Source organism: Equus przewalskii, chromosome 7 (assembly GCF_037783145.1).
Source record: "Equus przewalskii isolate Varuska chromosome 7, EquPr2, whole genome shotgun sequence".
Taxonomy (NCBI): Eukaryota; Metazoa; Chordata; class Mammalia; order Perissodactyla; family Equidae; genus Equus; species Equus przewalskii.
Genome location: NC_091837.1, coordinates 54,720,629 through 54,748,593, shown reverse-complemented (window position 1 = coordinate 54,748,593; position 27,965 = coordinate 54,720,629). Strand labels below are relative to the sequence as shown.

The 27,965-nt window shown below is 39.6% G+C and overlaps 1 protein-coding gene across 1 annotated transcript; it reads right to left on the bottom strand.

Annotated features, from left to right (window-relative positions):
• Nucleotides 1-29: 29 nt before the first annotated feature.
• Nucleotides 30-27,895, bottom strand: MEP1B (meprin A subunit beta). Its single transcript, XM_008531290.2, has 15 exons — nt 27,785-27,895; nt 25,472-25,490; nt 24,600-24,644; nt 24,474-24,517; nt 22,223-22,301; nt 16,586-16,703; nt 15,673-15,851; nt 13,942-14,160; nt 13,124-13,276; nt 10,852-11,067; nt 7,257-7,700; nt 5,602-5,781; nt 4,271-4,397; nt 3,422-3,626; nt 30-872 (listed from the first exon to the last, which is right to left on the bottom strand). The coding sequence occupies exons 1-15, from the start codon at nt 27,842-27,844 to the stop codon at nt 858-860; spliced, it is 2,103 nt and encodes a 700-aa protein (XP_008529512.1). The 5' UTR covers nt 27,845-27,895; the 3' UTR covers nt 30-857.
• Between the last annotated feature and the right edge of the window lie 70 nt (nt 27,896-27,965).

Genomic DNA, 27,965 nt, shown 5'->3' with positions numbered 1-27,965 from the left:
TGCAAAAAAAGTGTAAAACAACATCCCTCTTTTTGCTTAATTTTCTTTTATTTTGGAAAATATAGTTATTTTTCATAAAAATATTATTTATGTTAACATGAATGGGCTTATTATTTTTTAATAATTATTAAAGACATACTTTTAAATCTTCCTATCTTGAATTTCTAATAAGGTAAGATGTGACAAATGTAATACTCATAAGCGAAAGCTCTTTGGGGCCATTGATAATTTTTAAGAGTAAAAATTTGGGTCTTGAGACCCAAAACTTTGAAAACCACTGTTCTAAGAGTTTTAAGTTTTCATGTTAATCATAGCTGGAGATTCAAACTAACTCTAAACCAAGCTCATGTACCAAAGGGCTTATGAAAGAAAACAAGAGGGCGGCCAATTTGGGAGGGAGGGGTCCAAGGAGAGAAAGAGAGCTGTCCTACTGCCCCTCCCTACATTGAGACAGGGCGGCATGTCTCGATGCCCATTGCCATTGGGTGTTTCCAGTGGGTTTCTAGGGAATCACTGGAGAGGCCACACACTTGCCCCCAAATAAAGGATCAGTAATTTGGAAAGCTGTCTCCAGTTGCTGCTTTCCTTTTTATAGACAATATTATACTTCCAGAGGAGCCCAAATTGCTTCCCCTCCTTCATTTTTATTTTTTTACTTCTCCTCCTTTAAAAACAAAAACACAAACAACATTTCACTAATTAGACTTTTACCAAAATAATGATTTATAGTATATCCAGCTATTTACAGAGAAGATCCATTTATAGAAGAATGAAGCGGTTGTAATATATTTTAGGTGAAATCCATGACAAAGAATCCTTTTTAATTTCATTTGCTGGCCATATCGTTGAGTTAATCTTCAAAATGCATGTTGCTAAAAGGGGAAAGAACAATTGATGACTTAATTTCTAAATTTAAAAACTGTCATTTAAATGAATCACAATGAAAGAGTCTAATTTTTAAATGAAGTGTCATCAGCAGTCCCCTGGCATCCCTCCCAGCTGGCAGGCAGCCCCGGCCCTGGCTCCAGGAAGATGCACTGGCCTGCGTTATTCAGATGCTAAAACATTAGGGTGAGCACACACTGCAGCCTCAGAAAGAGGGTCATTCTGATTTAAAATCTATACTAGATCTTGGGGGCTGGCCTTGTGGCCAAGTGGTTAAGTTCGCACGCTCTGCTTCGGCGGCCCAGGGTTTCGCCAGTTCGAATCCTGGGCGTGAACATGGCACCTCTCATCAAGCCATGCTGAGGCGGTGTCCCACATGCCACAACTAGAAGGACCCACAAGTGAGAAAAAAAAATACACACTATGTACTGGGGGACTTTGGGAGAAAAAGGAAAAATAAAATCTTTAAAGAAATAAAAATAAAAATAAAAAATAAAATCTATACTAGATCTGAAGGCTCTGTTATCGGTGAATTAACTATAGAAATGCCCCAATGAAGGAAAATGTAAGTTGATTGCCTACTCTTCGAAATGTGTTTAAATGACCCAGAGGCAAAACGGTTCTGTTGTAATATTGTGGTGGTTGTGGTTGTGTGTGTGTGTGTGTGTGTGTCCACTTAATGGCCCCACCATGTCCCTGATACTCTGATAGTTCTCCACTTTATTGACTGACTTCTTTCTTTCTCTTCTCTGTGTTTTATAATTTTCTTTAATTCCTTCCAATTTTTGCTTCATAATCCGGCCCTTATAATAGTGCTTACATTTTCCAGTTTCCAGAGGAATATTCCAGCAGTCCCATCCACCAGCTAATGGCTCCTCTCCTCCCTAACCACTCCTCCACCTTCCCTACTCCCACCCCCAATTGCATCCCTACTGGCACAGGGGACCACGCCTGCAGGCACAGCTTCCGTCAAATTAGCCTACTGGGTCATTGGCTGATCTGTTCCTTTTATTTTGAGACACAAAATAAGCTGGAAATATGTTTTTTAAAAAACAACTTGCATATATTTTAAGTACTTTTCTAATAAGCCTCTTGAAGTAATTGATCCATTGCCTTATGATTAGCTTTAAATATCTTCTTGTTGAGGAAATATGGGAATAAAACTATTTGCTTTCTGTCCATTGTCATTCTCCATCTTTTGACTAACTTTGCAAGCAAATTTAGTGTCTTGATCTGTTTGTCCACTTAAAAAAAAATCATAGCCTTAAAATATAGTATGTCTTGAATAATCATTTTTCTTAAGAAAATATACTCTTGCTTTAACTAACTGCAGTGTTTTTAGTTTCAGAGATACTTTAATTGAGCGTGTTTTTCCTTTAGTTTCACTAGTAATTTTCAGACTCTATTTTGAACAAAATACACCTGGAGGAAATTTAAAGATTTACTTTTAATTGATGTTCAGATCATATGCCATTTTCTCTGTGCTCTTTTGTGAGTGAGAATACAAATCTGCATATGAACCTCTGTGCTGTCTACTGGTGAGGTACATAGTGGCTGCTGGGGCCCAGGTGAGTTCTGCCCTTCAAAATGGAGGCTTTCCTGCAGGACATGCCCTTCCCCTGAAGGGTGCTGCCTTGCCCAATTATCCATTCCCTCTGGGTGGAGGGGGGAGCCCCAATTCAATGGCTGTTGATGTGGGGAGTACAAGGGCCTGGCCTCATTGCTTGAGTTCAGGATATGTCTAAGGGGCCATCCCAGCTCCAGAGCTCCCTGTAGGGCAGTGGAGGTTGGGGGTGTGGCAGGCCCCTGAGGCCTTAACTGCAATCGCCTCACAGTCCAACCTCACCCCCTGCTCAGTCCCGCATCCCTCACTCCACTACAGGAGTTCCCAAGTGCACTCCCCAATAAACATCCTGTATGCAAATATCCATCTCAGAGTCTGCTTCCTGAGACCCATCTGGGACAGGATAGTCTCAAAGTCTATTGCCACTTAGAGACTCTCTGAAGCAAGACTTTAAACCCTCTACTTGAAAACCTTGCCTTAGAGTTACTTACTGCTCATGGAGCCAGAATTAGTTATCTTCTTCAATGGAAAAGCCATAACTATGCCAGTACCCTTTGCTACAAGCCTGAGCTCAACCACCACCAAGACACCTTTGGACCCAACACTGACAGATCATCTGTCCCCTTGATCAGGAAGACTGGCATTTGTAGGCAAAATTAGTTGTGCCTTTTAGGAGCATCACAGACCCTCACTCCAGGAAAAAACGCACAACCATACACAATTTCAGACACAATTATAGGAGGATATTAAACTCCCTCCCCAAAAGTCTCCATGGACTCCAGTTTAAGAACCATTCATTTGTAGTGAAGGGAACAGGAACTATAGTCTCAGAGCAGTTGTCCCCAGTATAGAGAATGAAGAGAAGGTTAAACAAAAAGAAAGAAAGAAAAGTGTATATAAAAAAAAATCCTAATTCTTCTTCATATGATTCATCGATAGGTTTTGAATAGCCAAATATCAGACTCCACTTACATTTCTCATAGTCATATCTGCTGTTTTTGAACTTGCGTTTTGACGGTATCTCTTTCTGGTACAATAGACACTGACGAGGGTGACTATGAGCATCAGGGCAAACACACCGGCAGTGGAAGAAGCAGCAATGATAACGGTGTCACGATGGGAGCCTCTCTTCTCACACCTTTCTCCCATGTACCACCAGTCTTCCCCTGACGGACACCTACACATTCAGAGCATGACTCAGAGTTCTCAGCTGATATTTTAAATCTGAAAATCTTCACCATTAAAGATATAGGTCAACATTCAGGTCATTGACATGGATGATGGAATGATTTTGCCCACTCTAGTCCAGAGGGGGATGGTTAGACTGGCACCAGAGGCCAGGCAGGGCCAGTGGATAGGAGCAATGGAATGACTTCTACTCTGGTACTTCAAACAGCAGCTCCGAGGTGGGAAAGGAGGTGAGTGTGGGTAAAGGAGAAAATTTAGTTCTCAGTGTCCCCTCCACCTCCCAGCTAGACACCTTGGTCAAGCTCGTCTCAGAACTTAGGTATCTCCATCTGGAAAATGGAGAGAGTCACACTTAACCACATCAGACTGTTGTCAGGACTTAATAAGATATGTAACTCATAAGGACTTTTTCAGGCAGTTAGAATATAATGTGCTATTTTTTCATAGGCAATTTCATTGTTCTTGTGGCTATCCAAAGTCCCAAATGGAGAGAAAAAAGTAAATATCCTATGAATGGTTATGGGAATCAACTGATTTCACTCACATGAAATATCAGTATTTAATCCTACATCAAGGGAATGATAACATTTCTAACAAAAGAGTGGGGAGATCTCGTCTGAGTGACCCCCTTACCTGCACTCGGCTTTGCCTTCTCGGACAGTGCAGAGGCCATCATTCTCACATTGGAAGTCTGTGCAAAGTTCACTGATGCCAGGGGTTGGGTTTGGCTCAGTTTGTGTAGAATTAAGGTGGGATATGTCTAAGGAAGGCAGGGGGAGAGCACGGATGGAAATGAGCTTTGCTTTAACAATCATTTGCTCTTTAAGTTTAAAATAGATGCCCAGGTTTCAGATTTGTGAGAAGTTCAGGTAATCTTGAGGCATAGTCCAGTAACATTCACAGGCATGAAAATAATAAATAGGCAGGTGAAATCTCGCTGGCCTGTGGGGCTACTACAGAACCACATGCTTGCCTGGGCCTAGGCTTGCCTGAGCTTGAAGGGGCCCAAGCCCTTGTTACTGACCCTCGAGGGACAGCCAAAGAGACCAAAGCACAGAAATGCAAGATCACTGATGGGCTATGCCCCAGGTCACAGGTCTCCTGCTTGGTGGAGCAAGTTAGCGGATATATGGCGCAAGACACCAGGTCCCCTGACAACCAGGGTTCTGTTCTTTGCAGTGTTTTCCGTTACTTCTGGTACAAAGAGTGTCAAACAGAATTGATGAATATGTAACTTTTTCTCTGCTACATAAAATGTTTTCTCCCTTGGGAAAAGTTACTCCTGAATAAGTTTTTCTGAGAAATATCATCTAGATTTACTCTAATAGACAATAATGTAAAAATTTCATGGGTTTTACTTGTACCACCTTTCATCACAAACAAGATTCTGATTTACTGAGACATAAGTGGGTCTTTAATAGTAAATGAGTTAAAATCCTACCATACAAAACATGGCAACTACCAGGATTCCTGGAAAATGTATTTATTGGCTGCCATGGCTAAGAAATTTTAGGAAGACAGTAGATTATTCTCACTGCCAAGGTATATATGTGTGTGTGCATATGCATGTATATATATTTAAATGAGACAATAAAGATAGTCCATTTCCAGTTTAATTTCACGTGCTTGTGTGATATTTTTATTTCTGGAATCCTTGAGTATAATCCTAGGATATAATAGCTATACTTTAACTTATTTCTAAAGATGTTTTCTGGCCTAAAGTTTTCCACTATCGCTCCATGTAGTGGTAATTAAACTCTTTATCCAGGAATCATCACTGTTTCTATTTAAATTATTTTCTTATTGTTAATGATTCATACCAAAAAAAAATCCTAGTCATGCCTATTTCCTCCCACATCTCTATTTAATATATCTAAAAATGGAACCCAGAAGAGCACAATAAATAATCACTGGCCATAACAACAAAACAAATAGCTTATATAAAACTACTTTTATCAACATACCTTCCACTGTCAGTAGGATATAAACGTCATCTCCTTTTATAAAATCTCTGCTTTTCAGCCTCTCATGGGTTATAAAGGCACTGGTTCCATAGCCCCGACCTCTTCTAAATTGAGTTCCATTAGGGAAAAAAGCCACTTCTCCCACATTGGAAGGCCTGTCCCAAAAATAGTTCCCATTATCTGAAAAAGCAATTTATATTAATGGATTGTGTTTAGCATCATCATAGCTTTTGGTGGTAGGAAAGCACAGGCAACGTGAAACACAATTAGGATGGAGCTCAGAATAATTAAATGATGGTATTGACCTGTGATGTATTCGCTGGCAAGTCACGGGAGCTTGTTCATTTTATACTGTCCTAAAAGAAATGAGATGCCTGGCAGAGAGGACCACATTCTGGAACATGAGTGGAGAGGTTCCAAAAGTTTCCTAGGTCGGGTACCATGCCTATACTGACTGACCAGTATAGAAAATCCCCTACACATTGGAGTCATTCCTTAGTGCCCTTCTGAGTTACAGACAGTCCTTTTAACTGAGTTAAATCAATATGTTGCTGAGAGAGATTTTAATATTAGCAAAGGACAGTTTATTTCATTAACTGTCCTTCAGGAGTAGAAGACAGTGAGAAGCACTGCTTCTGGGAACGGTGATGACCTGCCCACCCCTGAGCCATCTGCAACGTCAGTCAGGGAAAAATGTTTTGAAAAGAAAGGGAAGAAATCCTGAACATCAAGTCCTTAGACTTCTCCTTCTGAATATTATTTTTTTCCCTATCAAATTAGGTTTTTTTTTCCTCTGTCGCTCAGGTCCATTCTTTTTGTATATAGAATTCAGATTTGGTGGTAATAATCACCTTGCCGTAATTCCATTTTTCCCTTTATTGGATTCCAAGAGGGCAAAGGATTATTGAAATTGGAAATGTGATCATTGCTTTCTGGGTGCTGCTCCTTTTGGAGACTGGAAAGATGGGGAATGACGTCATCACTGGCAAGTCTTCCAGGACTCTTTAATAAGAAGTCATAATCCATTCTCACGCTCTTCCCAACACTCCAGAGTACCTGCTCAATGTCTTCCTTCTCGTCAAAAACCATCCCCCATTAAAACAGCTGAATTGTTTTTGACAGTCCCAATGGCAAGACCAAGGCTGCACAGGTTGTTGCACTCAGCACCTGAGGGCCTCACCACCCCAGGCCCTTCCACAGGCTTCCATGCTTGATCTATAGTGATTCTCATAACACATCTAGGGGGTTTTATTACTGCTCCAGTTTTACTGCTGAGGACATTGGGGCTCCAAGAAATTATTTGCTTAAGGTCACAGAGCTAATGAGAAGCAAACCTTGGATTTGAACCCATGCATGCCAGACTCTAAAACCAACACTCCTTGCACAACACTGGGAATTCAGGTATGGACATCAATTCCTAGGAATATAGTCAGTATTTTCTCCATTTGTTGGCATTGCTGCTGACATCCCTGGCAATCTCTTGCCTGAGAGACTTCCACAACCACTGAAGCCCTTCCCCCTAAATATCTTTTGTTCCTAAAATTTGGAGCCCAAAATTCCCTGGGTACACGACTGTGCAGTCTCTCATTCCCAAACCATCCATCTCTCCTACAGCAATGATCATGAATTAGCAATAAAGAAAATGAGTCACGAACCGCTGGTCATAAATGGGTCTGTAGTTATACTCCGCTGGTTGGACATACGCTGTCGAATGTCAGGATTTTGATCCAAGAGTGTCATCGTGGCTTGTTGCCAAGGACACGGCCACTGTAATTGATCATCATTGGCTCCAGAGATCAAGTGGAAATATATTCCTGCATTAGTCAAATGGTTTAGATTCAAGAAAATCTGAAAGGCATAACCTTTGGAAGAATAAAATGGAGGGCTATATAGAGTTCCACTTGGGTTGCCAATGAACTGTGTGAAATTCGTTATATGCCAGATATGATGAGGGCACTGTGTTTCTGAAAGATTGATGTCATCAATAGACAGGCCACCCAGTGATGCACCAGTGCCTCTGACCCCTCCAAACGCCACTCTAAATTTGTTGGTCACTTTCAATGTTACATGATAAAGTTGCCAGCTCCCAATGGGTATATCTGCAAAAGAGATATTATTATTTCAAAGAACGCAAAGACTATGAATCATGTGCAAATCAACATTAAAGTTCTAACCTTCATGGACAAATGATCATCCTAGAGCTCCTGATGTCTACAGGTTTGAGGTTTATGGCTTTCTTACTCCTCCAGCCCAGACTCATTTACTTCAAGGTGTTTCTGTGGGGTCGAGCTGCTCTCTGGAATATTTGGATGTTTATCTAGTTGTTTCTCGGGTAAGTCACCCTTTCCTAGAGATGGGTGAGTAAACAACAGCATCTAACTTGTGAGTACTCCATGCCCTATTCATGGGTTACTCCCTGCTCTATGTTAGTTAAATGGTCAAGCAAGCCCAATATTCTTACCCTTGTTCCCAAGATTCCTGTGATACTCAGCCAAAGTCTCCTTCAATATATTTATAGTTTGGAATACTTCCTGCACATGCAAAATTTTCAATCAACTTTTTGGCAATATTAAACAAGAATCTACCAAACCCTAGAAAGGCAACATCCTATGATTCACTCCTTGGGTCACTTACAAGTGACTCGACATTGTAAGTGTTATCTGGTATTTAGTACCATCTCCTTTCTCCCCAACCTGCACTTCTTCCTCCACTATATGGCACACGGGGTGCCACCTTGTCTTACTTTCTTATATCACATACCCAGATAAGAAGCAGTACATTAAAAAAATGTCAGAAGCCCCCAGACAGAGAATAGCTGAGGAATTCATGTCAAACTCGTAGTTAACACAATGACTTAAAACTTAAATATGTTGGCACTGAATATGAAACACAATTGCTTGAAAATAAGTTAGAAATATCCAAATTACAGAAAATGCTGTGTTTATGAATAGACTCTAGATTGAACAAAAACCTTTCCTGAGAGCTTTGCTTCGTTATTATCAGTGCTATCAGTTTAAATGCTGGACTCCTAAGCAAGTTTCTTAAGTGCTTTTGTGCTATTGTCTATCAATGATAATACTCACAGATTACTAAATCGAAAGGAATATATACACACATACATGCACACACATAAGATGTATATTATATATGTAATTTTATATATTATACATGATTACATATATAATGTACATATATAGTATGTGGGTGGGTGTGAGTGTGTGTATATAGATATAGACATAAAGAGATTGAGAATTTCACCGTACGTATTCATGAAGAAAAATATCATCTGTGTTTCAGATTGTTTCTCCTTGTTAAACGGGGGGGGAATGGCATGACATATAGCATAATGTTGATCAATTTTATAATAGGTTTTACTTAATTCATTCAAACCAAGAGGTCAATGTGTGGAGCAGACAGTACTATATCTGCCAGCCCTCAGCCCCTCCCTGCCTCAAGGACCCTCTTAACCATCCGCTTTAATAGGTGGTTAACATGACCCACCTCTCTGACACGTGATTGGAATGAAGCATGGGCACCCAATCCTAGAGATACCCTTCCTCCACTCAGGAATTGCTCCAGACGTTGCATTTAATTCAAGTCATAACAATCAGAGTCCTTCACTGGGATTTATTTTCTAAGCTGGAAATTAGAAGAAGAGTCCCTTTTACAGTCTAAAGGCACGTTTGGCAAGACGTAAGCTGGGAAGCGCCAAGGTACAAGTTTATAGACAAAGCCCAGCTCAGATAACATGAGACGTCTCCAGCCATGTTCAGAGACAGGTGCAGTCCTGCCTGAAACCGTTCCTCCCTCGTCCATTCCATAATTTAGTTATATTGAGCCAGTAACTCTTCCCATTTTGCCTAAGCTGGTATCCGTTGTATTTTTATGACTTGCCAAAAACTGACCTCTACTGTGCCAGAGACTTATATACTGTTTCTTAAGTGAGTGTCACATATTAGAGTACACAAAGGGGCCTCATTTTTGCTTCCTGACCACAGCATAAAACAGGGAGGATCAAGTTCTAAGTTGAAAAGCAATGAGTCCATAGCCCCTGCCCTGTTGTAAGTTATTGCATTAAGAGTTAAGACTGCCTCTTACACTCTTTGCCATTGGTCTTAGCAGCATCTTTTCTAACACCATGTCTATTCAGGCGTGGGAAATAAAAGAAAAAAATAAACAAATGGGACTACATCAGATTAAAAAGTTTCTGCAAGCCAAAGGAAACCATGACGAAATGAAAAGACATCCTACCAAGTGGGAGAAAATATTTGCAAATCATATATCTGACAAGGGGTTAATTTCCAAAATATATAAAGATCTCATACAGCTCAACAACAAAAAAACCAAACAACCTGATCAAAAAACGGGCAGAGGTTATGAACAGACATTTTCCCAAAGAAGATATACAGATGGCCAACAGGCACATGAAAAGAGGTTCAACATCACTAATTGTTAGAGAAATGCAAATCAAAACTACAATGAGATACCACCTTACACCTGTCAGAATGGCTATAACTACCGAGACAAAAAATAACAAATGTTGGAGAGGGTGTGGAAAAAAGGGACCCTCACACACTGCTGGTGGAAATGCAAACTGGTGCAGCCCCTATGGAAAACAGTATGGAGATTCCTCAAAAAACTAAAAATAGAAATACCATATGATCCAGCTATCCTACTACTGGGCAAAGAATGTGAAATCAACAATACAAAGAGATTTATGCACCCCTATGTTCATTGCAGCGTTATTCACAGTAGCCAAGATGTGGAAGCAACCCAAGTGCCATCGACTGATGAATGGATAAAGAAGACGTGCTATATAAAAACAATGCAATACTACTCAGCCGTAGAAAAGAGACAAAATCATCCCATTTGCAAAAACGTGGATGGACCTTGAGGTTATTATGCTAGGCAAAATAAGCTAGACAGAGAAAGACAAACGCTGTATGATTCCACTCATATGTACAAGATAAACAAACACATGGATATGAGAACAGATTAGTGGTCACCAGAGGGGAAGGGGGTAGAGGCGTGGGAGAAAGGGGTAAGGAGGTACTTATGTGTGATGATGGATAAAAACTAGACTATTGGTGGCGAGCACAGTGCAGTTTATACAGAAACTGATATATAATAATGTACACCTGAAATTATACAATGTTATCAACCAATATGACTTCAATAAAATAATTTAGTAAAAAAAGAGTTAAGACTGCCTCACTGTGAACCCAAACAATGAGACTGCTGATATTGTACCTTTTATTTCTTCCACAAGGGTTAAACTACCATTGACATCATCTGCAGAATACTCCCTGATATAGATGTTCAGTTGGTCATTTTCACTTCCGCTGCTATATAAAAAAAATTGCAAGCACTGAAATCCTCTTTTAGGGTACAGTGTTCTACTTTCCAGCACTGCCATGGCCCCCACATTTACAGAGCTACTGTCGAAATGCATGAAGAAACCAGAACCTGTTAAGAGGACAAAAGCAGAATTGAGAGAAAACATATATTGGATATAGGATTGCATATTCTGTGGGCACTATAGGTCCACTTAGTTCCCACTGTATTGGGCATTTAAATATGGGTCTAGGATCAAGCATTTTATGAAAGAGACAACACGAGGCTACCTTTTTCTTACCACAGATGTTAGTTTTCAAAAACAGAAAAAAGTATCACCTATCTGGTTTAGCGTCTCTCTCTCTCTCTCTCTCCCTCCTTCCCTGCCTCCCTCCCACATTCCCTCCCTCCTTTCCTCTCTCCTTCCTTCTGGCCTGTGTATGACCACTATCCACTACCCAAATCTGCATTTAAAAAGAAAAATATTTTTTATTGAAATATATTTGACATATATCCTGTGTAAATTTAAGGTGTACAACATGTTAATTTAATACACTTATATTGTAATATGATTGCCATTATAGCGATAATTAGCACCTCTATCATGTAACATAATAGTCATTTCTTTTTAGTGGTTGGAATAATTAAGTTCTAGTCTCTTAGCAAGTTTGGTGATTATGATACAACATTGTTATCTACATTCACTATGCTGTGCAATAGATCTCTAGGGCTTATTTACTACTCATTGCAAGTTTGTACTCTTAAACAACATTTGTTCCATACTCCTCCCCCCAAAAAAAAGAACAAGAAAAAGAAAAGGAAAGGCACTTCATTATTAGAGAGTAACTCCTGCCTAGACCACCTGAGCTGTCACGTGTAGGGGTGGAAAAATTTCCCCTTCTTCTCTTCCAGGTTCTTTACCTGGTCTAATATTTAAATGGATATAACACAGATTAACAAGAGAAAAACAAATTTAATTATGTACATACAGGGGACACTAAAGATATGAAGACTCAAAGGGCAGCCAGGTAATCGAGGCTTATATAACATCCTGAGGTGAGGAAGGGGCTAGGGGTCTGGAGGCACAAAGGGGAGCAAAGGCAGAGGTGTTTGGGAAACAAAGATTGTCCTGTTGGGCAGATACATTTCTTAGATAAAAAGGTATCTCTGGTAACAGCTTTCTTCCTGGTACAGGCCCCCTTTCCGATGTAAATTTAGGCACGTATAGGAGAGGTAAAGAGCTTTCCTGAATCTGCTGGATTTTGATTGCCTTTAGCTCAAAATAATCCTTATGCCAAAGAGAAATCTTTTAGGGTGGCAAAACCTGCTCCCCTCCACAAGCAATGGCCCTGAGTGCTGAAGTCTAGTTTTCGTTTTTTGTTTTTTTTAAAGATTTTATTTTTTCCTTTTTCTCCCCAAAGCCCCCCGGTACATAGTTATATATTCTTCGTTGTGGGTCCTTCTAGTTGTGGCATGTGGGACACTGCCTCAGCGTGGTTTGATGAGTAGTGCCATGTCCGCGCCCAGGATTCGAACCAACGAAACACTGGGCCGTCTGCAGCGGAGCGCGCGAACTTAACCACTCGGCAACGGGGCCAGCCCCCTGAAGTCTAGTTTTACACATTTGCTGCCAAAAATGAGCAAATAAATAAAAATTTGGTACTTGTAGCCAAATAAATGACTATCTAGTTCAAAACAAAACTACAATGGCAGAGAATATTCATCTGAATAAAATTAAATAAATTGTACTTTGTACCTTCACTTTAAGTATTTTTTTAACAGGAGGATGTAATCACAACCAGCTGAAATTCTGAAATTGATTAATGCACAGCCTATTGCCTTTCACTGGAAATTCTCTTGTATTCTGCAAGCTTCTAGAAAAAAATCCTTTACCCCCAACATAAGAGTCCTTCAGGAGGGACAGTCCCTTCTGCCGTGGGCACATACTATGGGTGAAGGCTTCATGGAGCCCAGCTCTGACTCATAGGAAGAAAAGCAAATACAGACAGTAAAAGCAAAGAAATTAACCACACCCTGATAACGCACAGAACCGAGTCCTTAGTAGCAACCTCATGGGTTATCGCCAGTAATTCTTATGGAAATTAGAAATAAATTCTCAGTCTTTCATAGCAAAGGGAAAGGCTGGAAGCACTGAGAGTAAAATCTAGAAATATCTCCCTCCTGTTACCTTTGCACTGGCCCATGTTAGAGTGGTCGCTGTCTGGCCCCCTGGGAACTTGTGAAACCCGCTGCCAGTCAGCATTATCACCTGAACTTTGAATCATACCACACACGTTTTCCAGTTCAAAATCGCATGAGTCCATAAAGCTCAAGGAAGAGGCTACAAAAGCAAAAGAACAATTATTGACACTCATACTACGTGATCATCTAAGTAATAAAAACTGAGCTTATCACAGAAGTACTAGGAATGCCAGGATGCTGTGAAAGGGGACAGCTTGCTGATTCTGGTGATGGTATCTTGGAGGCCTCTTGATGTCTGCAGAACCAAGACATCAATCAATTCCAGACATCTGAATAAGCTGCCTGATCCAAGTCTTTTTATTAAATTATCAAATTATAGAAATCTGAGTCTAACCTCCTCTAGCTATTCAGATTATTAAGCCACAACCCAGATTATTTGATCCCATTTATGTTATGGCTGTACACCCTATTTTGGGTGAAAAGAGTTTGAATATCAAGTTGGCCCACATCTGAATTAGAATTGGCTTCAAAAACCTGCGTGGGGCATGTTCCTACAGGAGCCAATTTGTTTTTATATCTGAAAGCCTGATCTTTTGAGAAGGAAAATGCTGCTTCCGAGTTGTAGATTGGGATCTGGGTGCCATTCTGCTTTTTTTTTCTGAATATCAAACTTCAACTATCAAATAATAATTGTCAAACTATAATTCCAGAAAACCCAGAAATATTCAGCAAAATGGCACAAAGCATAATTTTTCCCACATAGCAGAGAGAAACAGAAGTCATTTCAAAGAACCTGTCACATACAACAGTTATACAGCCGGTTCAACTTTAGGAGATCATAGTCACTGAAATCCATGCGTTGGCCAATCACATCCGCGAAGTCTGAGATTTTTGTTACGATTGTTGGTTCTGTCCCATTTTGGAATGCTGTTTTACTGTAGTGCATTACTGAAGTGTAGTCATAGGGAACATTCAGAGAGTCAGATACTTGGTCATCATAGGTGTTAAAATTGTGCTCTCTACCTAAACAATAAGTAAGAAATCTTTAATTACTTGATGTTCACAAAATTCAGGTCATCTTAGTCCAAATACTGTTACCTTTGAAACGAAGACTGTAACAAACACAGTGCAACCTTTGCTACAACTGCTCTATGGTATTTCAAGAGTGTTCCATATAGTCCTATTCTAGAATATAATATTCAAGCTTAGAACTGTGATACCAGCGGTCATGCCGAACGTATATAAGGTTTCATTACAGCCCCCAATTGGACATTAGCATTTGACCTAAGGTTCTAAGAGCTGCTAATGGAAAGGAGGATTCTAAAAGATGTCGCTGAAACAGTGAGAGTCATCGGTAGGCGATGATGGGAGGGCATCCATAGCAGATGGAGATGAAAGTAAGAGGACTTGGGGAGGTGTGATGGGAAAGGACTGGAGAATGATAGCATAGAGTCATTAGAAAGGAGTGACATAGTCAAGGATTTCATGGTTAGTGAAATATGTGTAGATGTATTTAAAATGAATACATTTAGAGAAGATGCCTGGCTGCTTAGCATCATACTAACGGACAACTGATTGTGACTTGAAATTGGTTGATTTTGTGGTCACAGTGAGGTGGATCTGATCTTCAAAGCATACAGATGTGTTATCGAATGTAGGTGGAAGTTTCTACCTAAAATAAGACTTTGGGAAACCTAAAGTGTGTGGCCATGGATTAAAACTAAACACTTCTCTTGCTCTTTCAGTCTGCTGCTATGCCATACGCCAGTTAAGATCACCAGACACTAGGGCAGATGGTAAGGTGCAAGAGCCGTGATGTTAAGACTGTGATGTCAGGGGCCTCAGCACAGGGCACTCCTCACAGAACCTCACATGATAGCAACACCATTCCATCAGCCATACCCTACAGAGGCAGGACAGACGGGGAAATGAAGTGTCACTGTGGAAAACATGAGTTCTAGTCAGACATGGTTATTAAAACCCTTCTGACTTTGAGTACAAAGTCACAAAAAGTTTGAGCTGTTCAACTACTGCAGTGTTTCTCCATATGGCCTCCATGGAACAACAAACCTGAATACTCCACAAAAAGAAAAAAAAGACCATGATCAAGTCACTTTGGGAAATGCTTCTCTACTTGGAGATTTACAATTCGTGTCAGTCTAACAAAGACTCTGAACAGGAAACAGTATAAATAACTGTAAGTTTAATTTCTTTTAACCTAGGGTTTCCCAAACTAATTTGACCACAGATCTCTTTCCATACACTGGTGAACACATTGTGGAACAGAGCTCCATAACACCTGCTTTGGGAAACACTAGTTTCTAAGATCACATCCAGCTCAAACTAGGTTTCAGGGACACTGTGCCCCAACAAACTTCAGGCACTTCAACTCATGTTGAGTCAGAGCTAAATAAAGTAAGATATCACAACATAGAGTTTTCCCATTATTAACAGTCGGCACAGATGGTAGGAGAGGGCACATGCTTAGAAATTCAGTCTTTAAGTAAAAAATATAAGAAAGCAAGAGAAATGTACCTGACAGAATTCTGTCCCAAATTATGCTGACATAGTCATCCCGATCAGAACGTGACTGCTCATGCCAGAACCCCAGTGCGTGGAGGAACTCGTGTTGAACCGTTGCTATTCTGTCACAGTTTTCCCCAATGGAGAGCTCTTGCCTCCCAACACGCCTATTTCCCACGTAAGACCAGCAGCTAACAGGAGAGTCACAGGAGAAAGGGGTGAGGGTGTTATAATGATGGAGGTTGAGGTCTCCGGGCAGAATCTCCAGTGCCTAGTCTCCTTAGTTACCCTCCCAGATCCTTCACTCTTACGTCTGTACACTGTATGCTTCTCTTGTAACCCTGGTGAGGTATGAAAAACCTTGCAGACCAGATGGTCCCAGGAGAACTTGCCCTGGCACCAAATATTACACAGAAGTCAGCCTAGTCCTGATTTTTCCCGGAAAGTTCAGTCTTTTCAGATCGTCCTCGGTATGATGATAACCACTAATAAGGGTTTTATAGAGACAGCAACCACTGGGAATTGCTGAGCTCCAGGCAAATAATACTGTCACCTTCTTAACTCAAGCAATAAAGTGTACTTAAAATAAATTTAAATACACTGTGCATGCACACACACACACATGTTTTACTTAAAGGGGGAAATAAGGAGTATGTTAACCATAAGCAGCCAAAGTTCCCAAAGTTGTGGGTTGGATGCATGCAATCCCATCCTCCTTTTCTTAGCATTGGTAGTCTGGTTGCATGTATGAACATATCATTTTTATGGCTAGAGAACCCAGATACAAATTGTCTTGTACTCTCCAGTAAATAGCAAAGGAAGCCCCCAGCCCACCCTCAAGGTCAGGGCCTATGGCAATTGCCGTGATATGCCACAGCTGCACAATTCTCGTTCCAGGCCTTAGAAGACAAACTCTTCAGCTCACCCGCTGTCCTTGATCACTGCTATATAGTTAGCTTCTCCAGCCCAAGGCTTGAAGTCAATGCATGTTTTCAGGCGATAACGTTCAAATGCATTGAGGATAACTCCCTTAGCATTCATGTCTGAAGGAGGAAAACAAACAAAAATACACTTACTAAAATTATCGCCATTGAACAATTCACCCTGGAAATAGCCCACACAACATATTGCTTATTGTGAGTTAGTTCTAATATGAATGTTTGGCGTTTTATTTTTACAAAGCTTGGTATTCGGTGCCAATTAAGTATCATATACAAGTATTTGATTGTTCTTCAGATCCCTTATTTCACCCTGTGTTTATCTTCTGGAGCCATTAGAGGTGCATTACTGAACAGTAAGCAAAGGCATCTCCTTACCTCAGAGAACATATGCATTGGATCACAGGCAACCAAAATGAACAAGCACTGTCATGTGCTTCATCTGTGAAGCTGAACTGTGTATTTATGGCCTCAAAGTGGAGCTTTTAATCTGAGGACCTTGAGATGGGAGGGTCCCTGAATATTCTGAAATAATATGCAAAGTGTCTATGTCTATATCTGTATCTCTATCTATATCTATGTCTATCTACATCTTCAAATTGCATTCTCTGGGGAGAGCGTTCATAAGATTCACAAGTGAATTCAGGGCCCAAAATAGGGTTAAGGATCATTGCTTTGAAGCTGAGTGATGCTAACAGGTCGGACAGACATGGAGCTCAAAAAAGCAGAGGCATGAAAGCAACAAAGACATGCAGGAAAAGAAACTGGCAACCTGGAGGGAGGGGCTGTATAAGATGTACGTGGAGAGATCATCACAAATGGGGTGGCATACCGGTGAAGTGAAGGGTGCTGGCCTCAGGGAGGCGGGAGGCAGTATGGCAGAGTGGAAAGTACTTGGACTCTGGAACCAGACACACCTAAGTCCTCACCACTTACTTTTGACATGTTACCTTGGTTAATTGGATTCACTTTTGGAGCCTTGGTATCGTCATTTAATCATGATGAAGTCAACTTTACAGGAATGTTGTGAGGATGGGGAGAAAGTAGAGGTGAAGTTCTAAGTAAAAGGAGCATTTATCAAATATTCATTTCCTTCCTCCCCTCTTACTTGACCATTGCACAGGCATTTAAAGAATTACTCGGAACTCCTCTGTCCAGGCAGGAGAAGGTCAAGAACAGCATTCACACAAGTAAGGCCCTAAAATCCACGCATCGATGAGAGGCACTCAGAATTCAGCCTTTTACAATACCACACAAATAACACATTTGGTTATAAACAAGTTAGAAAATGCATATGAACAAAAAGGAAATTTAAAATCCTACCCCCCAGGAATAACCAACCACCCTTATCATGTTTTTTGCTTATGAATACATACATACATAATACACATATATTTTTATTAAAAATAAAATCACAGGCTTCGTAACAGTCTGTAAACTTCTTTTTCACTAAATAACACGTCATTAAAATCTTCATCAATGTTGTTTTTATTATCTTAACGGCTACATTATACAGTTGTAACATATGGAAGTAACTTCCTGTTGTCAAATATTTAAATTGTTTCCAAATTTTCTGTACTATAAATATCACGTTTGGATCACTATTTCAAATCTAACACTTCCTTAAAATAAGGCGTGATAATACCGACCGCTAGGTGACTATTTTCGTAGTGAATGTGAAAGCAGCATGCTGGCTTTTATCAAACTTAATGAAGATAGTTTCTACCCCCAACTGAATTGTTTTGAGAATCAAATAAGGGAACAAATGTGAAAGTTCTGTCAAAAGCATAGCCCTCTCCCAAGATAGGATTTTCATTTCCCATGTGCCTTTATTTACTGAGGGCCTTTTAATTCACTTTGCATCCTAGACGTGGATGAGCTCCACCTGGGATCATGTTATTTCAATCCCAAGGCTCCAAAGGATAAGGCAGGTCCTGGACAAGCTTAGGAGTTAAGCAAGCAGCTGTTCAGGATTATTTTCCCCTCCTTAGCCTTTTCAGTTCCTAGCACCTTGACCTTCATTTCCATCTCCACCTCTTTTACTGCCATCCTCCAACCCCCACCGCCCCATCCCCCACCTCAGATCTGGCACTCATGCGAGGAATTTTAACTTATTCAGTGGAAGCTACACATGGCTGCTTCAAGCATTACGCCTTTCAGGGGAGTTGCATCTATCAGCCAGACAACACCTGAAGTTTCAGCTAAAAGACTAAAGCCCTACTGGCAGAATTTCATGTCAGTCCACCAGAATTTGAGTAATAGTGATTTCTGGAATACCTCTGGAAAACCCTTCATAGGTATTTACTTTTGCTATGTGTAAGAGTGGCCTTGCTTAGTGATTTTCTTAGTCGGAGTCATTTGAAGATGGTATAAATTTCTGAAATGTGAGGAAATACTCGTCTCATTTTAAACATAGAGAATAAGTTCACTGCTACGATATTAAACATAGGTAAAGTATTTTCTAAATAAGAAAGAATCAAAATCATAGAACTGAAAAAATGGCCTATAAAAATTTGAAGTTTAATTGTATTATAAAAACTATATAACATGAAACAATGCAATAATATTAAGTGAAAGAAAGCGGAACAAAAAATTTAAAACACTACAGTTATAACTACGTAAAAATGTTCACAGTTTGGATGGTAGGATCTGAGCTGAACTGTTTACTTCATACATATATGTTTATCAATTTATTTTTAAAAATATTAACTGCTTGGGGCTGGCCCCGTGGCCGAGTGATTAAGTTCGCGCGCTCCGCTGCAGGCGGCCCAGTGTTTCGTCGGTTCGAATCCTGGGCGCGGACATGGCACTGCTCGTCAGACCACGCTGAGGCAGCGTCCCACATGCCACAACTAGAAGGACCCACAACGAAGAATATACAACTATGTACTGGGGGGCTTTGGGGAGGAAAAAGGAAAAAAATAAAATCTTTAAAAAAAAAAAATATTAACTGCTTATAATATGCCAGAGACTATGCCAAGCCTCAGATTTGCAAGATGAAAAATGGCTCCTGTCCTCAGGGCATTCACTATGTTGTTTTATAAGGTTATTTAAAAACAAGTATATAAAGTTCATAAAGTTACAATAGCTTTGGTTACAATACATGGCAAAAATAGACTAAGAGATACAGTCATATTAAAGCTCACTGATCTTTCATGGAACACAAGAGAATAATTTTTTTTAAATTTTATATATATATAATTTAAAAACACAAGTACTTTTAAAATTTTTTAATCAAAGATTAAAACAAAAAAATATTTAAAATCTTTCAGATTCCCCCTGATTCCGAAAGTCAGTGAACATCTTTCTCCTTTCATGTTACAGCTTCCAACCCTTCCAAACTGTTGCTGTGGCATTTTCTCCCTACTCTTGGTTTTTCATCCATGTTTCTGGCCAGTCCTCCCCTCTCAATAACTTCTATAAGATCCTCCATCTATTCCAGTTCCAAAAAGTTGTTCCCCAGGCTGAATTCCATTCTCGGTCATCTTCTTACTCAATACAATCTTCTTGGGTCATTCAGTGAGATCCAATTATCTAAAGAGTACTTGTGAGAGAAGCTCATTCATACGCATGGCTTCAATCTTCTCCTACATCCTAATAACTCCCAAATATTTCTCTATCTTGAACAACAAGGCCATACACCAACACTTTATATGATACCTCCACCTCAGTGAGCCTGATGCATCTCAAATTCTGCATGCCAAAAACTAATTTCCACCACACTTCTCTATCTCACCCTCTTTGAGATATATTCCCTATTCTTGTTAAAGGCAGTACCATCCACCCAGTTGCCTTTGTTTAAAAACAGGTACATAAAGACTGAATCCTGAGCACTGGCATTTCTTTACCTAGACTGATCTTATTCTTTTCTTTTTTTTTTTTTTTTTTTGGAAGATTAGCCCTGAGCTAACTTCTGCTGCCAGCCCTCCTCTTTTTGCTGAAGAAGACTGGCCCTGAGCTAACATCCATGCCCATCTTCCTCTACTTTATATGTGGGATGTCTGCCACAGCATGGCTTGCCAAGCAGTGTGTAGTTCTGCAGCTGGGATCTGAACCAGCGAACCCCAGGCCACTGAAGCAGAATGTGCACATTTAACCACTGCGCCACCGGGCTGGCCCCTAGACCCATCTAGTTCTTGAGCTCTTGCAGTCAATCACCAAATCAAACAACTGCTTCCTAAGTCTCTCGGAGTTATCCGTTTATGTCTATCCTCACCGAGAGAGTCTTGGTTTAGAAACTCTTCAGTTCTTCCCTGAATTTCTTCAGTAGTCTCCTAATTGACCTCCTTATTGCTTTCTGCCCCTCTAATAATACATCTTCTATACTGCAACCAGCACGATAACAGTCTCACTTCCACATTAAAGCTTTTGGAGGCTCCACGTTATCATCAGTATACACACCAAGTTCTTTAACACGGGAAAGACTCCTTCCCAGTCTGGGTCCTGCCTACATGTTCAATCTCATTATCTCCCCACTTCCAACTGAAATTCCAGCTAAGGGTTTTCTCCCTTCCGCATGCCTTCGCACATAGTGATCCATCTGCCTAGACCACCTTTCCCTTGCTATCAGAGGCTGCACTAGCCCACCTGCTGCCTTTCTGGGACTTAGAAAGAAGCATCTCATTTGGGCAGATGCTGCATGTGTTGGCTTGGCCAGTGAATGAATAGCACTTCACGCAAAGAAACGAAAGCCTTCTGATGAACAGAATGCAAACTTGATTTCAGTCCCATTTGTTCCCTCTCCCAGGCGCCTACATGTGGTGTCCAACTTGATGACTTTCTTGACAGCCCTGTTGCAGAGTGTCACCTGCTCCCCAATACATATGCCTTTATATCTAGGTTGAGTTAAATGCCCCTCCAACACGCTTCCATAACTCTTTGAACATGTTACTAATCATGCTGTTTATTCCATTCTATTATAATTAGCTTTTGATTTATCTGAATCTCTACTGAAATGTGTGATCTTTAAGGAGAAGTTTACCAAGCAGCAGTTCCTAAACTGGTGCTGGTAACTGACATCATTTTTGCTAGTCCGTAAATAAAATGAGATCCATGGTTAGAGTTTTCCATTACAATTAAATTTCTTCTTTAGACAAATTTTCCTTAGTTATGGATTCACTTTTTCTGACTTTCTAGTATTAAAATATTTATTTTATGAAAAGATGATGGTAAAAGATAGTGGGTTCTTGCTCTTATTTAAGTTCCTGACTTGGCAAAATAAAACATCGGTAAAACAATGCTGCTCTCTAAAGTTTCCTTTGGTTGGTTGTTTAATATTTTTTACTCACGTGTAAAATCTGAACATGTGGGAAACCACAGCTTTAGAATAAAGACTCACTCCCTAATCTTTATGTCCCAAGCATCCAATACAGAGTAGGCTGTCCATGAATGTTGGTTGAATTAATCTCTTTATTGGTTCAAACTCAGCAAATATTTCAGACATCATTTAGGTTCTTTTCATTGTTCATTTTTCATACTTCTTTAAGTAAATGTACATAGCCACACAAAGCAACAAACGAATAAACAAACCCTTAAAGACCATGCGATCCTACACTTGGAAATATTGTGATCAAATTCTGTCAGGGACATACATTAGTTATGGACACTCCAAGGTGTATACTAACCCAAGCTATCTTCTAGAACATATGGAATGGTATGAGGCCATCTGTATGTTTCTCCAATGATGGAATTTCTATCTTGTGTCTATAGAAAATAAATGTGAAAGAGTTAACTAAATAAATCAGGCAAAAATTTATGAAACAATCAAAAGTTAATCTAGAAATAAATCAAGTTTAAAGCTTTCCCAGCCAGCCTAAACAAATTGCAGGTGTGTGTGCATGTGTGTGTGTCTACCCCTACTTTTATCGTATCCTATCAGATTTTCCAGGTGGAAACTACTAATTTCTATCATTAATTTTGTTGATGGAGTTGAAGAAGCAATCATGCAAAATCATGTAAAGAATGACTGTTGGAAAACTGAGCTATAAATACTGGTGGATTTATAGACTAGTTTCCTATACTAGAGACAAAAAATATACAAGAAGGAAATGATAGCAAAACCTCAATAATCTTGATCTCACAATATCAGAAAAAGTCACACATGAGCTAGGCCAAAGTTTTCAAAAGTTTTTAAAGGATTTGAAATTTTTATAACAGAAAACTAATATTTCGTTAATGTATTCATCTAGTCAACAAGATGAACATGCTCAAGAGAACAGAAATCCATCAGCAACAAAACTGCAAAGGTCTCTACCTTCATGGAGCTAACACCTAGTGGAGGAGACAAACAGTGTGTAAGAAAGGAAAGAAGTTTAAACAGGATCAATTTAATAGTGCAGGAAATAAAAAAGGGAGATGTGGACAAGAGTGAAGGGATGGGGGAGTACATTAGATGAAGTGGTCAGGACAGGACTCTTTGAAAGGGTGACATTTAAGGTGAAATGGAAATGTTAAGAAAGAACTGGGATTCAAAGTGACCTTAGGAAGATATTCGAGAGAGAGGAAACAGTACTAGTTACCCTGGTTCTGAGGTGGGAATATGCTTGGTATGTTCTGAGTCTTGGTATGTTTTGAGGCCAGTAGCCTAATGAGTTAGGAGAGAAGGAGACGAGATAAGAGAATAAGAGAGGCGAGAAGAGGAGATGGCAGGAGAGATAGGCAGGAGTTAAACTATGCAAGGTCTTGAAGGCTGTGGGTAAATTTTGGTATTATTCTAAATGCAGTAGGGAGGTGTTGAAGAGTTTTAAGCCAGGAAGTGAAATGGTGTCATTGGCTACTTAAAAGACCACTTTGCTGTGAGGGATGGAGACAGGGACAGGTAGAAAAGATTATAGGAGAGCAATAATTGAAATAGACAAATTAGGAGAAAAGTAGATTATTTGAGGAATATGTTTGACACAGAAATCACAGAACTTGCTGATGGATTGGATGGCGAGGTGAGAAAAAGGGAAGAAGCAAAGGTGACTTCTGAATTTTTGACTTAGTCAGTGGAGTGTGGGGAGAGGGTGCTGATGATTTTACTAAGAGGGAAGACTGAGGAGGAACGGTTTGTATAGAAAATCAGAGCTCAGCTTAGGACAGCTGACGTTCGCGGTATTTCACAGAAATTCAAATGGAACTGACAAATTGGCACCTGGATAGACCAGTCTGGAGCTCAGGGGAAGGAATGGACTAGAGTTACACATTTGGAGTCATGAGCATAAAGATGACAGTTAAAGCCCTGACACAGGTGAGATCAAGAAGGAGAGAACACAGAAGAGCAGGCCCAGGACTAAGCCTCAGACACCACAGCTCTGTTTCTTGAGTTCAAGTTCACCATGGGGGTTTGAGGGGTGTCTACAGTGCTTATGATAGAGAACATTTAAGCTCCCTTAAACTACATGTAAGGTACCTGTGTTCATCTGCGTGCCATGATGGCTAGATAAGAATCCGTGCTCTTTATGAATAGGTTTGGGAGGATCTCAACTTGGCAAAACTATTTTCAGCTGTCAGGGTAGAAGTCACAAAATCTCTCTTATGGTAAAAAGCCTGATTCATTGAAGACATTTACAAATTCAGTTTAATTCTGCTTCAACTAGATTGAATCAGTGAGGTTCTATCTAAAAATAAAAATGTCATGTTTTTCCAATAATGAAAATCAATCAGATCAATAAGACCAAGGCATACATGGTGATTGATGGTGGCTTCAACCACTCTGAAATCTGAGTAATGGAATATGAAGACACTATTATATGAGTCCCTAGAGTATAATGTACTCATTGAATAAATGTGTCACCATGATTCTGTGCCCTTAGGGATAGTTGGGCTTAACAAATACTCTGTATTTTAGCTTGCAGTGATTAATAGACGATTCTTCCTTGCATTGTTTCAACTCACCCCAGCAAGTCTGACATCTCCCTCAAAAAGATCCAGTCCCAAACCTGAGAAGGAAAACAAAAATTCACGTTAACAATTGAATTCCAACTTACATAAAGAATGAAAAAAATATATATATCCACAAACCTTCATTGATATCAAATATATCCGGGTCAATTCCACCATCTACATCTTTAAAACAACAAAGAAAAACATATTGAACATTATGTTTATGAAAGAAGAAAATCTCTACCAATGATCAAATTAAAAGTAAACAAGTTCTTTTGCCTCAGATAAGTGGCTACTAGGTTCTGATTCAATATACACTGATTGGTTGGTTGATTGATTGATTGATTGATTGAGAACATCTCATGAGCCAGGCTTGGGGATCTGGGGCTTTTGCATATATACTCTTGTCTTACCCATGTCCCTTGAATGCCAAATGACTTCAGGGACAAGAAATTGGTTACTCCACACAATATTAAGCTTAATTTGGAAGACTAGAGTAGATGACTAGATTAAATAGGAAGCAAATGTTTAAATGTGGTCAAAGCAGGCCAATCTCCCCATACACGTACACCCCTTGCTTGTAGCATACCTTGGAGCTCTCAAGCAAAATTCCTAATTTAAACGTGAATTACTCCTTCAAGGTGCAAAGGGGTGGATACTATGGCCTAATCTCTAAGCATACAACTGAATAGAATGGACGTCAGGTCCAGATGACTTGACACAAAATAGCAAAAATAATAATAGCAAGCATTTATGTGACTGTGTTTGGACTTTCCTATATCACCATCTGTTTTTCTGCTGAGTATGTGGAACCCTGAAACAGGAACAATAAAATGTTCCTTAATAAATCAAAAGAAGCAAGTGTTTGATCAAAGTTCAATGCAATTACGCAAATGCAATTATGTATTGTACTTATCATTAAATGCGTCCTAAGTTCTTCTGTTCTCTGTTCTAGTATCCACATAACTTTCTTTTACTATAACTTAGAGCAAAACTCAAAATAGACTCACCAAAGTTTTCCGGAGTTGGCTGGGAAACAAACACATAAAAAAGATATTATTACCATGCCCATGACATAAGTGGTCTTCCTGGTTCCAATTTATATCTAGCCATTTGGGGTTTTTTTTATTATTATTAATATGATGGATTACTTTCTGACATATATCCAAGACAGCTAAATTGTAATTTAAGATAACTTTTTGATCAAAGGATCTTCTCATTTCATATAAAAAAATGAAACTGCCTGTTACATGAATTTGAAGGTGAAAGAAACAAGAAATCAACTTCACAGATTGAAAAGAAGGCAGAACATAAGACTTCAGTTCTCAAATAAGTGTTTACTTTAAATATGATTTTTTTTTTTTTTCAGAAAGATTAGCCCTGAGCTAACATCTGCTGCCAATCCTCCTCTTTTTGCTGAGGAAGACTAAGGCTGAGCTAACATCCGTGCCCATCTTCCTCTACTTTATATGTGGGACGCCTACCACAGCATGGCGTGCCAAGCAGTGCCATGTCCGCATCCGGCATCCCGGCCGGTGAACCCTGGGCCGCTGAAGCAGAACGTGCGAACTTAACCACTGCGCCACAGGGCCGGCCCCTAAACATGATTTTCTAAAGGATTCATGGAGCAATTTTTTTTATTGAGTTCATAACAGTTTACATCATTGTGAAATTTCAGTTGTACGTTATTTCTTGTCCGTCACCATATAAGCATGGAGCCATTTTTGAAAAATCTAATAATTTACTCCCAATGTTGAGATACTATTGCAATTTATAATCATCCTTCACAAAGAAATTTTATTGAAGACCTCATTAATATGTTTTACTTTCATATTTCTCTCAAGACTCTGCCTTCAAAGACAATACCAAATATTTAAGAAAAAAATCAATGGGTATACTTTGCAATTAAAAAAAAAAACTTTTAAAAAAGCCTAGGGGCTGGCCCCGTGGCCGAGTGGTTAAGTTTGCGCACTCCCCTGCAGGCAACCCAGAGTTTCGTTGGTTCGAATCCTGGCCACGGACATGGCACTGCTCATCAAACCACGCTGAGGCAGCGTCCCACATGCCACAACTAGAAGGACCCACAACGAAGAGTATACAACTATGTACTGGGGGGCTTTGGGGAGAAAAAGGAAAAAAATAAAAAAAATCTTTAAAAAAAATAAAAAATCTTTAAAAAAGTCTAAAAATAGATTCTGTACAAGTGACCAAATGAAACCCAGACTACATGCCCACTGGAAGAAATTAAGTCAATTTGAGAAATTTCTTACTGAAGTCTAGTAAAAAAGCTCACAGGACTGGTAGACAGTAGGTCTGGGTTATATTCCTGGTTCCACCAACTAATAGGAAGTTAGTTCACCTTCCTGATACTCAGACGATCTATAAAATATGATCAATGCCTGCTTTGCATGGGTATTGTGAGGGTTATATGATATAATGTGAAAGCACTTTGTAAACTATAATAAAAATGTCACACAAATGTAAGATGCAATGTTATTTAGATGTGGCTTACATATCTAACTACTCGAGTCATTTGGAGTGTTTGGCAAGCAGTGAGGATGAACTGGTTGGATGGTTACCATCCTTTTTGATACTAATAAATGCCCTGGTTGTCTCACACTTTATACACACATAGGCACATACTCACAGAGGAATGCCAATGCACCTACTGGAAAAAGTTATGAAGTATTTGTTCAAAATTACAAGTTGAATGTAGCTTAAATGATATCTCTTGTTGTTAGGACTGTAGTTCTTGTTCAGAGACTATCAGCTCAATATAATAACTGTTATTTTCAAATCACAATTAAAGGTTTTCCCCCAGGCATTTGAAACATTATTTAAAACCTTGGGTTGGTTTATGGTACAGACTATCTGTCACTGTAGGAAGATTGGTCTAAACTGATGAAGAAGCAGAAGAGAAATCTCAGGCTACAAAATTTTGTAAGTATTTGCTGTGCCTGTGCCATTTGTCACTCACTCCATTCATGTCTCACATTACTATAACAGCAACATGCATTTTATTCAGCAGTAAAAGTGGAATGATTTTCAAATTTCGCATTTTCCATCTAATCAAAAGAAAACATTACACAACAACAAAACTAAAAGAAAAACATAAATTTATGTCAATGTCCCTGACTCTTTCTCTGGCAGGGGGCTTCTTCTCACTCTCTATACCCTGCCTGGCCCTGCTCACCAAAAAGAAACAACCATTTCCTTAACACTTTGAAATTCCTAAGAAACAAAAAACAAACAGGTTGTTTTTTAACAATCGGTATCAATTGCCCCCAATTTTTCTAATTGTTTTCCATACGTTGTTTCCTTACCAAGCCAGAAACCACGAGGAGAGCAGCGAAGAGAAACCAAGGCAGATACCATGAATCCATGCTGTCACTTCCAGAGGAAAGTCACAAACGAAATTCAGAGTAGTGTTCACCCTTTAAAAGGCAAACAGCATAACTTATAACCTTTGATCTCAATGATCCACCTTGCAAGTCAGCTCGCTGT